Source organism: Diadema setosum, chromosome 4, assembly GCF_964275005.1.
Source record: "Diadema setosum chromosome 4, eeDiaSeto1, whole genome shotgun sequence".
In the NCBI taxonomy this organism is placed as follows: Eukaryota; Metazoa; Echinodermata; class Echinoidea; order Diadematoida; family Diadematidae; genus Diadema; species Diadema setosum.
The window spans coordinates 31,486,544-31,502,396 of NC_092688.1; the positions used below are offsets into that span (position 1 = coordinate 31,486,544).

General features: G+C 40.1%; 1 protein-coding gene across 1 annotated transcript; it reads left to right on the forward strand.

Annotated features, from left to right (window-relative positions):
* Nucleotides 1–10,842, forward strand: LOC140227134 (replication factor C subunit 5-like). Its single transcript, XM_072307568.1, has 10 exons — nt 1–175; nt 3,225–3,289; nt 4,002–4,138; nt 4,811–4,964; nt 6,043–6,202; nt 6,728–6,809; nt 7,251–7,380; nt 8,276–8,353; nt 9,260–9,314; nt 10,229–10,842. Exons 1-10 carry the CDS (start codon nt 141–143, stop codon nt 10,323–10,325), a joined length of 993 nt encoding a protein of 330 aa, XP_072163669.1. The 5' UTR covers nt 1–140; the 3' UTR covers nt 10,326–10,842.
* The last annotated feature ends 5,011 nt before the right edge of the window (nt 10,843–15,853 follow it).

Below are 15,853 nucleotides of genomic sequence, written 5' to 3' on the forward strand. Positions count from 1 at the left end.
CCTGCCTCACCGATACCAGTGTCGTAGCACCTGGCCCTTGCGCTTGCTCTGCTGCTTTCCGAAGGTTGACATCCGACGTGATTTCAAGTGACAAGTGGGAGACTTTTGCGAGAAAGAGCTGGGCGATCAGTACAACTAAAATGAGTAGGGATAACACCAACAAGAATCTTCCCTGGTAAGTCGAAGTCAGCTGTAATTGATGTATCGGTAATTGGGGATGTTTCATCGTAAACATGTTGACAAACGAACGTAGTGTCTACCGTCTATTTTTTTTTTTTTTTTAAACTAACAGCGGGAACCGAGCATGGGACTAGGTAGCCCCGGAGACCCGCCGCTCGCGGCGAACACTGTACGTTGTACGTTGGGGCTGCTGGTCGCAGTTAGGGACTAGGGCACTTTGCTTTCTTGTCCTACACACTGCAATATTATATAGATGATGACTGGCGGGGGAGGGAACTGCTCCCTCCCTCTTGAGGGAACATACCGAATGTTCCACCCGGCCCGAAGGGTTTCAAATGCTATTAAAGTCCCGAGACGAAGTCGAGGGACTTCAGTTATGGCCTCCCGAAATAGCATTTCATTCAAACCGGGCCTGAGTGAGGCTGGAACGTACATATTGGTACATTCCCGACAACAAAAGTCATTATCTGTTTTAATTAGTGTTATAGACCTTAGAACCGTCTAGATCTAATGGGTTAGTCAAATGCCAAGCCATGTTCGCAATGTCAACCACCAGCACAACGCACTCGATCACTCGCGCAGAGCCAAATTCACTGTGCGCGGGTCCTTCAAATCACAATTTCGTACGCATTACAATAATCGGTCATCTGCTTTTTCACATTGTATGCAGGGGTACGGGGTGGATCCAGGAATTCCGTAAAGAGGGGGCATGTTTACTAAATTAAAGGGGGGGGGGGGGGCGCACACACCCCTCCTCCCATTTTTTTCTTTTTATTTCTTTTGTTTCAACAAAAAATAAAGGGGGGGGGGGGGCGTGCGCCGGTTGGGGTCCTCCCTGGATCCGCCCCTGGTATGGAATATAGGCAAATGCAAATTTATCCTATCGATTGCGTGAAAAATATGATCGTTCAATCGTTTGGTATCGTTTGTCATTTGTTAAGTGAAAATGTTTTCCCATGGGAGAACATTACAAAAATGTTCTGCCCATGGGCGAACATAACCAATGTGCCTCCATCACGTGACTGTGTTTAGCCAATCACTAACCGGTATTTGACTAACCCATTGTAATATGGACTGGCCTTGAGGGGGATACGACATTTATTGCCTGAGCTAGAATTGCATTGCCCTTGTCTTCGACTCGGGCAATACAATTGTAATGAGCGCAATTAATGTTGTATCCCCTGAAAGCAGACAGTCCATATCATTGCCCATTTCAGTCATCTTGAGCAGTAAATTAAATCATTACAATTTAAACTTTGTACAACTACTTCCCAATTCACGGCAATAATTTTCCACTTGGCGCCAGCTAGAGCTCTTAGTACAACACATTGCACGCTACATCCCCTTGATGGAGAGCAATGTGGTGTTGTAAGAGCTTTAGCTGGCGCCGAGTGTAAAATTATTGCCGTGAATTGGGAAGTTGCTAGCTCACGGTACGCGGCGCTTATAACAGCGAATTCACGCAGGCGCCGGGATTGTCCTCTTTTTTTACGTGTTAACCTATGGGAATTTGCCCTCTGTCGCGAACTCAGGTATGCGGCGAGCGTAGAAACAGCCAGCTCACACAGTAACAGCGATTGTCCTTTAGTTTTACGTGCTAACCTATGGGAATTTGCCCTTTGTCGCAAAACCAGTCCGCGAGAAATTTACTGTCATCAACAGCAAATTTTCCTGACTGGGAGCTCAAGTGCCCGGATGCTATATTCCCCTCGTTTTTAACACGCAAATCCCATAGGCATTTACCAAAAATGGGAATATGAGAAGTTTACCCCTCTTCCTGCTGGCGCGCAATCCTGCGCGTAATACGAGGGGAATACAATTACGTAGAACCACAGCTCAGGCCCCGTCTTATAAAGACTTGTGATTGATTCAAATCAATCGCAACTTTATGATTGAATGCAAATCCATCTTATAAAAAGTTATGATTGAAATTAAGACGGAGAACTGCAATCAATCAATCACAGGTTGCGATTGATTGCAGCTTTTAAGAGATTTGTGATTGATTGAGTTCTATCACAAGTTTTATAAGACAGGGCCATGCCTGGTACGGGTAATAATACTCTATGTAACCCGACCAGACGCCGTGAAATACAGCGACTGGGCTGTGCATAGAACTATATCTAGTTAAATTCTATGTATCATGAGGCAGCATGATTCTACACTAGTGCCTTGCTGCCCTGTAGGCAGCAACTTAGGTTTACTTTAATATCAGATAGACCTCTAGGCTCTTGCTCTAGTAAGACCAATGTCCGCAATATTGAAGACCAAGGTATTAAATAGTAAGGACCTTTCATGTCGTCTTTGTCGGAAATCTGGATGAGAAACTACTTTCTTTTTTTCTTTTTTCTTTTTTTCTTTTTTCTTTTTTTCTTTTTTACATGGCCCTATACCTCTGCATGTGGGATGAGCTTATATTTTCCGCTTCTTGTCTTTCCAGGGCTTTCTCAGACTCGGCCAAACTTGGGCCTTGGCCTGTATACTCGTAGCTTACCTGGAGCTTCAATGATATAGACCTCTATTTATTAACATCACAACAGAGACTATTTTTTGTCTTATCGTCGCTGGGGCGATAAGACCTCGTATCTACAAAATGTCAAATGTTCAGGAGAGCCAAAAAACATGGCGGCCAAAGCACTGTGGCGAATGGGATAGCCTTTCCTTTGACATGCCGTGGTGGCTTCATTTTTGGAGTAAGACAGTTGGGATTTGGACAGGACATCACTTAACCCATTATTTGACCATTAATCCAAAAAACTCATTTTCACCAAAATTGCAGATACAAGGTCCTATCACCCCAGCGACGTTATGTTTCTGTGTGTGCTTTTGTGTGTTTTTTTTTATTCTAGGAGTAAGCATGATCAAATTGTAACTTCTGGGTTGATCTCTGGTTTGTGGTAGAAAATCTGAAATAGCACCAGGGTTATAAGTAGTACTAGTTATAAGCTACCAAAATGTTAAATGCCAATTCACCAACTTCCTTTAACCCCTCTGTGTAAGGCAAGTAACAGTGCAACATTAACTATATTTCCTTCTTGTTTTCAAAGGGTTGAGAAATACCGACCAAATTCTCTGGATGACCTCATCTCTCACAGAGAGATCATCACAACAAGTAAGTAAGAAATTGTGTATTTCTGGTTTTGTAAAGGTGGAAATATGCTTCAGTTCTTTCAGGCATCACAAAGATGACAACATTCCAGTTTGTGAATGTGAATTCCAGTTTATGAAATGTGCTGCTAATGAAATGTAAGTGAAAAAGCAGCAAAGAAAATGGGATTCCATCAAGATTTGAACCTGGGACCTCCAGATTGCTCGATCCGTGCTCTTATCGTCTGAGCTATGGAAAGCCCCTTGTACAGTGTTCTTCCCAGAAACATGTTAATTATCAATGCTTGTGTGATTAGAAGCTTCATACATAAACCTGACATAATTATACCCTGAGGATGGAAATCATCTTGGTGATGAATGGGATCACCAAAGTGGTGCACTTTTGAATATATGTACATGTAATAGATGCAAGCAAATAGAAACTGATGAGAAACTAATATTTAGAACATTTTCTTTGCTCATTTTTTGTTTATATTATATATCCTTCAGATCAGTTTTCCACTGTTTGCATTTAAAACTACTGAAATTTGCAAGGTTTTTTTTCCCCGTTTGAAAAAAGAAAGCTGTATGGTCGTGCATGCTTTACTAAGGAGTATTCCGTCTAACTATAAAAGAAATTCAATTTATTTTCCACCCAGTTTTTCACCCTGGTCTCTAACGGCCAGGGCAAGCTTTCATTTGGTTTCTCTCACCTTCTTGTTTGTTTTTTTTTTCAGTCCAGAGGTTCATCAAGGAGGACCGCTTGCCGCATCTCTTATTCTATGGACCACCTGGGACCGGAAAGACCTCCACTATCCTGGCTGTGGCTAAGCAGCTGTATTCGCCCAAAGAGTTCAACTCCATGGTTCTTGAGGTATGCAGCGAACACACAGTAACTCTGTGCATGTGATCACACTTTATAATTCCCAGGGTTCGACATTAGTCGTGGCCAGAGGCCATTAAAAATTGATGTTGACCACCAAATTTTTAAAAAGCTCTCGTGTGGTGACCTGATTGGGCACTTAAAGTTCAAAATGGATTGTTATTTTCCTTATATTTCAGGCCACTAAAATTTCAGATATAAAGATTTTAGAGCGGAGAAAAAAGTTAGTGTTGAGCCCTGCAAGTCAGTGTGTTTCTTTACACTTCAAGAGTTTTTCAACTACTAGTAAGCTGTATTGCATACCACCGACAAACATTTGCAAAGCTATTTATACTTTAAGATTTGCACTGACAAAAATGTGCATGTAAATACGCAGTTCAACATTTACCAGTTGTTTTTAATTTGAATTTGTGGCATCATTCAATTTTGCAGCACCGTTATGGTGATGACTTCACAGAAATAGAATTCTATAACACTTTCTGCTTGAAAATTATCAATTGCATTGTTATCTGACCATTGCTGTCGTGTGCATTTCAGGTTTTGAGGCAGCATTATGATTTGCCGTGGATACATGACTTTGTTGTAACAAATCATTTTGGAAAATGTGTTGCCAAGATGTTGATTGTCCATCTTATCATTCCAACAATCTGATGCCATAAACAGCTGAATGCATCGGACGACAGGGGTATCGGTATCGTGCGAGGCACCATTCTCAACTTTGCCAGCACGAGGACCATCTTCCGGTCCGGCTTCAAGCTGGTCATCCTGGACGAGGCGGATGCGATGACCCACGACGCTCAGAATGCTCTCCGGAGAGGTGGGTTGGGATTTTCCTGGAAATCGGTATCCTTGGAATGCAATGCCTCTCCATGTCAGAGTGAACTTTGTTGATGAGAGTGATATCAAATAAATCGTCTCCCTTTAAAGAGTACTCATTTTCTTATTTCACATCAGTTTTTTTTTTTTTTTTTTTTGGTGAAACTTTTACTGATCTTTCTATTTGATTTTACCCTAGTTGTTGAAGTTGACTTGAACTGTGAGTGATGTTGCATTTTTTGTTTTCATACATACAAGGAAGACAGGAATCATACAAGAAGAAAAAAAAATATCTCTGAATATGACCAAAATGTTAATCCGTTGAGGACGAGTCCCGAGTATACTTGGGCAAGCGTCGATGGGAAATGCGCGTTGTAGCAAAATCACACCATCTTCAACGGGTTAATATCCTAGAAATGAACCAATTACCGGTAAATAACCCTAAGTTTGAAAGTTTATTTTGTTCATGCAAGTCACCCAGTCTCAAAATATTTACCTTCTCGCTGTGATGGAGAAATACTGATATATTATAGATTTGAAATATGCAGTGAGTGGTATCATACAATAGTTTGGTGCAAAGGAAACAGAATTGTCTTCAACAAAGTCCTGTGTTATATACATAAAAAAGATAAAAATCTCGATGACATGCCAAACAAATTTAGGCAAATTGAAAAAAATGCCTCAAGCTAATTAATATCTGTAGAGCTACTAACCTCTGCTGCTCTAAAGACATTCCAGTGCCCAGTTAACAACACATTTTGAAGGCAGAAATCAATCGTATTTTATTTTGAATATGAAAAAGAAAAAATGTACACAAATTGCTACAAAATAAATCTCAGAAAAAACACACAGTATGCTTGATATTGTAAAACATACAACTTTCCAGCTCTGTACCCAATATTACTCAGATATCATCAGAAATGTCCAAATTATTCTTTTATCCAGTGTTGATCCCACAGTGGTTAAAAAATACTAATCTGCCCTCATCAGTCAGTCATGGCAATGAACAGATTTCATTTAATTCATTCATTCATCTTTTTCTTTTTCTTTTTTTTTTCAAAACTGTTTTCCTTCTGCAGTCATTGAGAAGTTCACAGAGAACACCAGGTTCTGCTTCATCTGCAACTATCTGTCCAAGATCATCCCTGCCCTGCAGTCTCGCTGCACTCGCTTTAGGTTCGGCCCGCTGGACAACCAGCAGATTATCCCAAGGCTGGAGTATGTCGTCAGGGAAGAAGGGTAAGAGACTTGAGGGTTGTTGGGGGGGGGGGGGGGGAGGGGTTGCTGGCTCTGATTACAGGACTAGCAGCCACCTTACCCCTTTGTGGTCTTCAATATCCAACTTCTGATCTCTCTGGAATCACAAGACATGGTCTGGCAGCAGTGAGTAATTCCTTCATCATGAACATAGAGTATTTTCATATACTGTATAAGCTGTTATTTTCGCGAGGGTTTAATTTTCGCGAATTTCGCGAATCAGGGTTGGATCGCGAATTCAAATGTCTCGATGTGCTTGGGTGATAGTGCATTGACGTTAGCATTGGCGTCGATTCCCAAAAGCAACATCTTACGAAAATGTCTATGACCTCCTCATTCACGATGTACACAAAAATAACAATAACATGACAAGTTCTTCGGTATCATTTTTTTTTTTTTTCAGTCAATATGATATCAAGTTGAGTCTGTGATATTTCTTGCTTGGTTTTCTATAACTTTCTACATATTATTAGTGTTGCAATTTTCTGTGTCATCGTCATTCCGCAGCATTGACATGACGGAGGATGGGAAGAAGGCTCTCATTACACTGGCCAAGGGAGACATGAGGCGAGTCATCAACATTCTCCAGGTTAGTGTTTTTAGGGCGTTTGATTGATTGATATATTGATCTTCATGTTCCCCCCCCCCCCAAAAAAAAAAAAAAAAAAAAGGGAAAAAAAATGTAAGTTAAAAATATTGTCACTGAGGTGACAAAACCTTGTGTCTCAGATTTTGGTGAAAAAAACTTATTAACAAATTAAATGTCAGATAATTAGTAAAGTGATGTCCTGTCTAAATTCTCCCTGTCAAAATGAAACCTTCAATCCCATTTGTTATAGTGCTTTGGCTGCCATGTTTTTTCACCATCCTGAACATCTGACATTTTTGAGATACAAGGCTTTGTCCCCCAACAATGATATCATTCTTGTGGTGTTCTCCATAAGTGTTTGCACATGTGTCATTAGCATTGTGCCTCTGTCGCTGTTGAGCTAGCCCGTCTCACTGTCTGCACACATTGTTAAATGTCCAGAGCACGGCGATGGCGTACGAGAACGTGAATGAGGAGAATGTGTACACGTGCACCGGCCACCCTCTGAGGTCTGACATTGAGAGCATCGTGGACTGGATGCTGAACAAAGACTTCACCACGGCCTTCAACAGTATCCTTGTCTCAGTTTGCAGACATCTAAACATCATAAGTTGATGGAAGTCGACGTAATTATAGCAAATGGTAGTTCTGGAGGGTTTTCCACAGACATAGAGAGGAGTATTACAGGCGGATTGCATTATAATGAAGTCCTCGTAACCAGCAGTTATCTTTTGTTATATTCAAGTATGTTAAAAGATATATAGATGATAGTTTTTGAGAAGATCATACCAGTAGTTTGTACGAATGATGGTGGTTCCAGATTATGCAAAATTAGATAGGTTTCATGGCAACTAATTGACAAATTGCCCTACATCAACGTAAATAAGGACCGAGTTGATCAGTGTTGTAGATATAATGGGCATACATGCTTGAGTATGATTTGAACCTACAACCTCCTGATCACTGGACAGGCATCTTAAACACTAGACCATTGAGCTTCCGCACAACAGCCAGTGCTGGTTCTAATCCTTCAAGCATGCACAAAGGTTCAGATCCTTCTCGGGTATGTATGGCCATGATTTCTTTTGTCTACTACTAAAACACTGATCAATTCAGTGCTTATTTACGTCGATGTAGGGCAATTTGTCAAAATACATTTGAATAAATATACAGCACCCCCTGCATGCTACAAGGATTACGGTAGAACCAGTGCTGGCTGTGGGATGGAACCTTGGTGGTGTAGTGTCCCATGATCAAGAGGTTGTTGGTTCAAATCCAGCCCGAGTATATATGCCCATGTTTTTGTATCATAGCTACTACTAGAACACTGATTAATTCAGTGCTTATTTACGTCGATGTAGGGCAATTTGTCAATCAGTTGCATTAAGGACAAATAGCGGCAAAAACTTCATCAATTTGAATAGTTAGTTTACATTTAGCAGATTCCCTAACCCTTCGATTCTCAGACATCAACCACCTGAAGACAATCAAGGGTCTGGCATTACAAGATATCTTGCTGGAAGTCCACACCTACGTCCACAGAAGTGAGTCAGAAAGGCTATGGAGAGTATACTGTATATGCCATTTATTTCGAGAGGTTTTTATCTTCTCGAAGTTCGCAAATCTGGTGCTGTTCATGAATTTAACAACACATAAAATCATTAACTCTGATCGTTTCATTATTGTACTCCACGATCGCGAATGTAACAACTCCGAAATTGTTGTTTTGTACCGATTTGCCTAAAATTAGACTCGCTAAATATATGGCGCATTCAGTAATGAGTGTGAAGTAGGAGCACTATGGTACAGCGGATAAGACGCTGAATCCCTAACATAGGATGTCATAGGTTTAAATCCCGACTGGAGTATACATCTGTAGACAGTTTTTTTCTCGCCCACTCGTGTTCCTCTGGATGCATGTACAAAAAACAGTTACCTAGTGATGATATGACAAGGCACCCCCAGGAGAACAGTTATTGGCTCTGGGTAGATGAGACTATTTTATCAGAAGTGGTAATTTGAGGTGAAGGAGGTTTCGTAGGTGCGTACCCAGGTATGCTCCAACCGAGATGGGGAAAACACATTGAGTTGAGTGGGGTTTCTCACTCTTTTTTTCTTAAGAACGTGTCAGATATTTTTCTTGTTTATTCTATGAATTTATTGAACTGAGTTAGCGAAATGGAATGAAAAAAAAAAGTTTTTAGTGATTGAATGGACATTGTGTAGATGAAATATGTATGGCTTCTCATCAGAGAAAAGACGCATGAATATTATGCACTATATGTTTGACAACATAAGCCAGCTTTCCGTTATGACTCTGACCAGTTAATATTCCCTCTACTGACCTTGCCTCTAAGATGCGACATTACTGAACTTTAACATTCGATCAAGTAATGGAAAAGAATCAAATATACTAGATTTACCCTGTTTTTTCATCTTCCTGTCTTCAGTTGAATTCCCCCAGAATGTCAGGATCTACCTTCTTGACAAGATGTCCGACGCTGAGTAAGTACCATGATGTCCTCATGTAGGCCCAAAAACATGGTTGTCGTGGAGACTTAAAGTTTTGCAGCTGTTCATCTCTCGTTTCATCTGTCTGTTTGTTTCTGCATACCTCTATTTCCTATTACCACAATTACTGAAGAATGATTGTTTCTGTTAGATTTAAGTTAGATTTTGTCTATGAATGTGTGGGTAGACTTGGGTAAAGTGATTATGTGTTCTAGTTTGACGGGTCAAATGGCAAAGGTCACAATGTCATAGTCATCATTTGCATCTCAGCAGCTGTTTCCTAGTTATAAGAGGGAAATTGTGTTTTGTGGAACATTGCATCATCTTATTTTTTGCTGCATTAAGAAAATTGAAGGGTGACTCCAAAACTTGTTCAGATAAGTAATACAGGAAATGTGCGTGACATATCACCCATGAACCTCATGTTGAGTACCGGTACTGTGAAACCAGAAATTTTTTTGCAGGCATGAAACTATTGCAAATGTTGCAAGGAACCAGGATCCATGAAAGTAAAATTCACCCAAAAGGTTTTGCCTGCACAATCAGCATTGATTACTAAAGACAATTCAGTAAAATTTGATGCTTCGTAAAAGGCCATCGGCTCCAATTCGTGAAAGTTTCATACCGCGAATATTTCTGGTTTTAGAGTAACAATTATCAAGGAATGCAATGCTTTGGTGAAAAAAGAAATTTTCTAATTGCCTGAGAATATGCATTGATTTTACTCCCTGCTCGAAGCATATAATGTTATTGCAATGAATGAGAAATATCTCATCTCCAATTTGCCTTTGGCAGTATTTTGAGTATTTTTGAAGTCATGGATGGCTGATGACATGTTCAAATTGGGAATTCTCCTCAGTGCACCATTCACTTTTGTTTGCTGCTCTGCTAAATACTCCCATGCACAGGTATCGACTGGCTGCAGGGACCAGCGAAAAGCTGCAGCTGGGTTCCTTGGTGGCAGCATTCCAGGCGGCAAGGGAGATGGTGGCGGCACAGGCCTAGCTTGACTGAATGAGATTATCAAGAGCTCAGCATTTGTATGATGGGCATGCCTTTCCAGAGGTGTGAAAGGGGTGGATCTAGGGGACTATCACCCTTTGAGATTGGACATTAAACATTGAGCTCACCTTGGTACACCTTTTGAGATTCTTTGGACTGAAATCTCAACCCATGATGAAACTACGGTTGAGACGCTGATGAGGATTCAAGCTAAATTTGCTTCCTGCACACCATACGCAGTCTATTGAGAATTCATAGGTGGTTTGTTAGGAGACACTTGTCTGATAAAGCCCTCCATGAAAACACTGTTGAAATTGTTCCTGCTCCCCCTGGTGATGTGGTGCACACTACTGCACTGCCATTGCTATTCAGGTTGGCACACACTCACATGCACAAAAACAAGAAAAGAAAAAAAGAAATGCTGATTCTTGTCTTCACATTTGTGATCTTCAGTGGGTACCAATGCAGATCAACTGCAAATGTGATTGCTGATGAGTTGCAAAAGTCCTCTTGTTGAGTCACCATGGCCCGAATTCACGAAGGTGGTACAAATGAAACCATGGTTTAAACCATGGACAAAAACCATGGAGCGCCAAGTGTCGAATGGAATATTTCGTTACGAAATCAGTATTTCGTGGATGAAATGATTATTTTGTAAAGAAATGACAACATTTTGTAACTAACTGAACATTTCGTCCACGATATGATAATTTCGTTAACGAAACGGTCATTTTGTCGACGAAATGACCAATTTCGTAACGAAATATTCCGTGCGACACTTGGCCCTCCATGGTTTTTGTCCATGGTTTAAACCATGGTTTTATTTGTACCGCCATCATGAATTCGGGCCCATGAGTTTAGCAGATAAACACTGTTGATCTGAGAGGGTCTAGATCCGCCCCATGCTTCTCAGCTAGTGGGCTGCAAAGGTCTCACAGGTGGACCAAAAATGAAATAAAATGAAAGATTCTGTGATCTAACTCAAGCTCGCAAGTTACTTGTAAGAACCACAGTGGGCCTTGGGTTAAAAAAGAAAGTTGAGGAGTGCAGTTTAGATTGTCATTAATGTTTTAGGGGTTTTTTTCCCCTGTGATAACATTTTATCTGTCCTTGAGTCTGAAGGCATGGTATAGTTTCAAGAAACTATTTGAACGTTATGACAGTGCTGTACATTTATTTAGCAAATAGTGGGGAAAAGAAGACCTCAGTCAAAAATTATGGTAAGACTAAAATATATTGACCTATTTTGTCATTGCTTGTTACAAATGCCTGTATCCCTGTTTGTAAGTTTTGTAGCACACCGAGTCTGCTGCAGACTGTGTAGAATCGTTCAGCTTTTGCTGGTCTGACAAAGGTATAGACAATTCGGGAGCTTTCAGGGTGAAATTTAGACCATCAATTTTCAAATACTCTCTGAGTGCCAACATTTTAGTGTGGCTTTTTGAACATTCTATGTAACTATTTGCATGGGCAATAACACACCAAAACTGTATTGTTCTATGCTGATCTTTATAACTTGTCTTTCTTTGTGAGAACCACAAGTTTGAAACTAGATAAAGGAATATTAGTATTCTAAAATCTTCAAGTGCCTGTTCAGTGATAGCTTAGACAGGGCTCGACACTAACTTTATTTTTCGGTGGCCCAATGGGGCCACCAAAATCATCAATTTCAAATTTTTGGTGGCCCGAGAGAAAAATTTGGTGGCCCGAAAAAAAAAAAAAAAAACATTGATAAAAGTCCATTTTTTTTTTAATAAGTCGCACACTCACTGCATGCATTTATGCATTTCTGGCGCAAAAAGTTACGAATTTATTGACACACTTTTCAAAAAATTTTGGTGGCCCGTGGTGGGCCACCAAATTTGCCCTTTTTTGAAATTTGGTGGCCCGACTTTCATTTTTGGTGGCCCCGGGCCACCGGGCCACCGTTAGTGTCGAGCCCTGGCTTAGATCTGCATAACAGCTGATATAACAACTGAAGAACACATTACAGTTTGATTTAGCAAAAGGAATGTTTTACCAGTGTAGCAAAAGGAATGTTTTACCAGTGTGGCAAAAATTCTGTCAGAATAATACGAATGTAATTTGAACATGCATTACTGAGGAAAGAATGCAAATTATGACACAGCAAAGAACATATGGTTCTCAAGTATTTTTCAGCTGTAGAAACAAAAAGTGAATCCTTGTTTTTGTAAATATCACGACTTCCAAATTAGCACAATCAATCATGAAGTTTTCATAGACAGTGCTCTGATTTCAGTGACAACAAATGTATTTACTTATTTTCTTTTTAAATGATAAATAAAGGTTTGTGAAATCACCAAGAGACAGTTGCCATAATGGGGAAAAATGAATGAAAGAGAAGATTCTAGAACATGAACGTAATGAATTCCCTGCCATATATCTTATCACTCCAAACAATTTCCTTTTTTTGTTCCTGGGAAAATTTTTTTTTCTTACCCTCTTTCATTCATGCATTACGCACTTCACAAAATAAAGTTCTACTATTTACCTAAAATCTATGAAATCTGGTCTTTTTCTATATCATATACGTTGTATCATTGATGTGGCAAGTGCTATTGAAAGCAAATTTTATGATATGCTACATGTAGTTTTGAGAAGACAAATTAATCACATTCTTATATAGAATATATTCATGCCCGACTTGGTAACCATTGTTACCGTCCATTTGTGTTGGTAAATATTGTCCTGTCGTGTCTATAATACTGGCTATGCCATATATTTTATGGTGTTTTTATTTTTGTGAATCTGGTAGTCCACTGATATTCTAAGGCAGTGTTAGAGCACTCGAAAGCAAACCAAACCGTATCTTACCATACTGTGCCATATCGGGAGTGTTCGAGTGCTCTGTGGAGGTAGTAGGGAACTTCAGATTTGCTGCGCGGACGTTTGAGACAACGAGTGCGTTGGACCTTCTCCTCTCTCACAGCGTCGTGCTGACAAGCAGCTTTAGCTAACGCTAGGACGCAGCGTTAAAAAAAAAAAAATGGCGCCCCCATATGATTGGTGCATGAAGTAGCTCTCTATGTCATGAATTGAGCGGACTTAAAAATAGCCCAGAACGCATAGTGAAAAACTGAGACGACGCAAGCTATAAATAGATTGAGTTGACGCGCGTATTTGCGCATGCTCAGAACATTTTTTTTTTTTTTTCCTTTGAATGTCCCTGTCACGAAAATCCAATGCCCCAGTCACATAGACATCCCGGATCACCCCGGACCACCCCGGATCTGATCCGCAGAGAGATCCGTGTTGACGCCGGGAGGCCAACACGGCAACTTTTGGAGGTCAAAAACATCTGGCGTCATCCGGGGATTGCCGTGTTGGCAGAGCAATCCGGGGTGGTCCGTGTGGCTGCCGTGTAGCTGCCGTGTTGATCCATGTAGATGCCGTGTTTGTCCGTGTAGATGACGCGCTCTTCCGGCCTTATCCGTGTAGCTGCCATGTCGATACCGTGTGTACAGTCATACCAAAATCCCGGATCTCCCCGGACGTCCCCGGATCTGCCCGGATCACCGTGTAAATCCTTGAGCATCTGTGTTTATATGTGACTGGGGCATAAAGCTCCTTAATATCTCGTGATTTATTTCTGGATTCAATTCAGAGGGGCTGCAGCTGTTTATAGCAACAGGGTCACTCACCTCTAGGGGGTATTTCCTCTGTTACTTTAGTTCTTGATTGCAAACTAATCCTTTTGAAAAATTATGTTGCTTGTCCTGACTTGCAACATGTTTTGTCCCAAAATATTTGGTGCATTCAGCAGCTTTTAAGTGTTCTAGACTGGTGTTTCTGTCAAGAAGACTGCTTAAAAACATAAAATGAATGTTTGGCTTGTTTTCATGTTTTGTTTTGATACACGGGAGATACCAAAAAAAAAGTACTGTACATAGTTCAGTAAATATGTAAAATAAAGCATTAAAACACAAAGAATGGAAGTTTAAGGCGTGTTAGCATTCTTCTGTGTAAAGTCTCAATTAGTGTTTGTTATACCAAGTTCAGTGACAATGGAAGAACTGTTTGAAGTGAATAGAATGTGGAGCTGTGAGAAAGCATGATATGAGTTGTGAATATGAATCAGTAATATCCACATTGTGCTTTTTGTTAGTCAAGAAGAAAGGCAAGATGATTTCCTTTTTTTATATAATTCCTACACCACATAGTATTGCAGGGAACATTATATGTTCTCTGGTTGTCTGTCTATCTGTATACTTATTAGTGTACAAAGGTTTTGTATCATCACAGAAAATTGTGGAACACTTGTGTTCTTGTGAAATCTACGGCCCCAATCCTCAAGGTTTGCCCCATCCCCTGTTCACACTGCTGCAAGAAATTCCCTGCCCAATTGACTTCACCAGCCACCTTTGCACCGACAAAATTTACCTCTGTCATAAGGATGACTGAACAGTCATTTTTACTTTGACATGTGAATGGATGGAATATACATGCATGATCATAAATGATCATGCACTGGTGATGAGATTTGGGTTTGTGAAGTCTTGGTTCAAAATCATTATGTGATAATTCAAATAGCATTTGATAAAATGTGGACCAATTTAAAACTGAAGATAAAGTGATATAATGACAAACTATTTAAGTTTGAGATCTTTCTGTTCAGAGGTTAGTTTAAACTATGTACCTTTTTTTTTTTGAGGGGAGGAAGGAAAACTTGCAAAACATTTGCTGCAGAATTCAAAGAAGCCATGTTGATGCAATAATCCCCACTGATACGGCAGTTCAATTGCTACATGACCATATGTTGATATATTGATATGGACTTAACAAATGTCAAACAGTCAATAGTCCCCTCAAAAGATTAAGCATTTATCATGTGATAAATAAATCTGGCATGTGCATTCAGAGAAACATGGAATATCCTTATTGCTTTTTTTTTTTGGGGGGGGGGGGAGGAGATATGGCTGCATCTCTCAAAAGGCACCTACTGCTGTGCAGTCATTTACCCTTTGAAGACATTACCATTTCAGTGTTCTGTTTGTTTGATTTTAATTGATTTACACAGTAGGTACAACATAGAGAAGCCCCTCTGTGTCACATTAAAGGCACAGTTCAACATTGTTTTTCAGTTTTGCTGCATGCTCTGACTCGTAACAGGGTCTCGGTTATTGTGCTGATAAGAAGACCTGGAAAATTGGGGTGGAAATGCATTGTACAATGTATATGCTCAATGCGTCAAAGAGTGAAAGTCTTTCATTGACCCAATTTACCATACAGGCAACTCCCGTTAAAAAACAAAGCCCCCCAAAAAACAGTTTTCATTTAGTATATTAATTACCTCTGTCAAGGAAGGACGTCATGTTTTCATTGGCGATGGTTTGTTTGTTTATTCGTTTGTTTGTGTGCAAAATAACTCAAACGTGAACAGATTTGAATGAAACTTGCAGGAAAAGTTGATAATGACACAAGGAACAGATGATTAAATTTTGGAAGTGATCCAGGAATTTTTACAGGTTTTTGAAGGATCTTATGTGTTTTGGTAGATAGCCACACATATT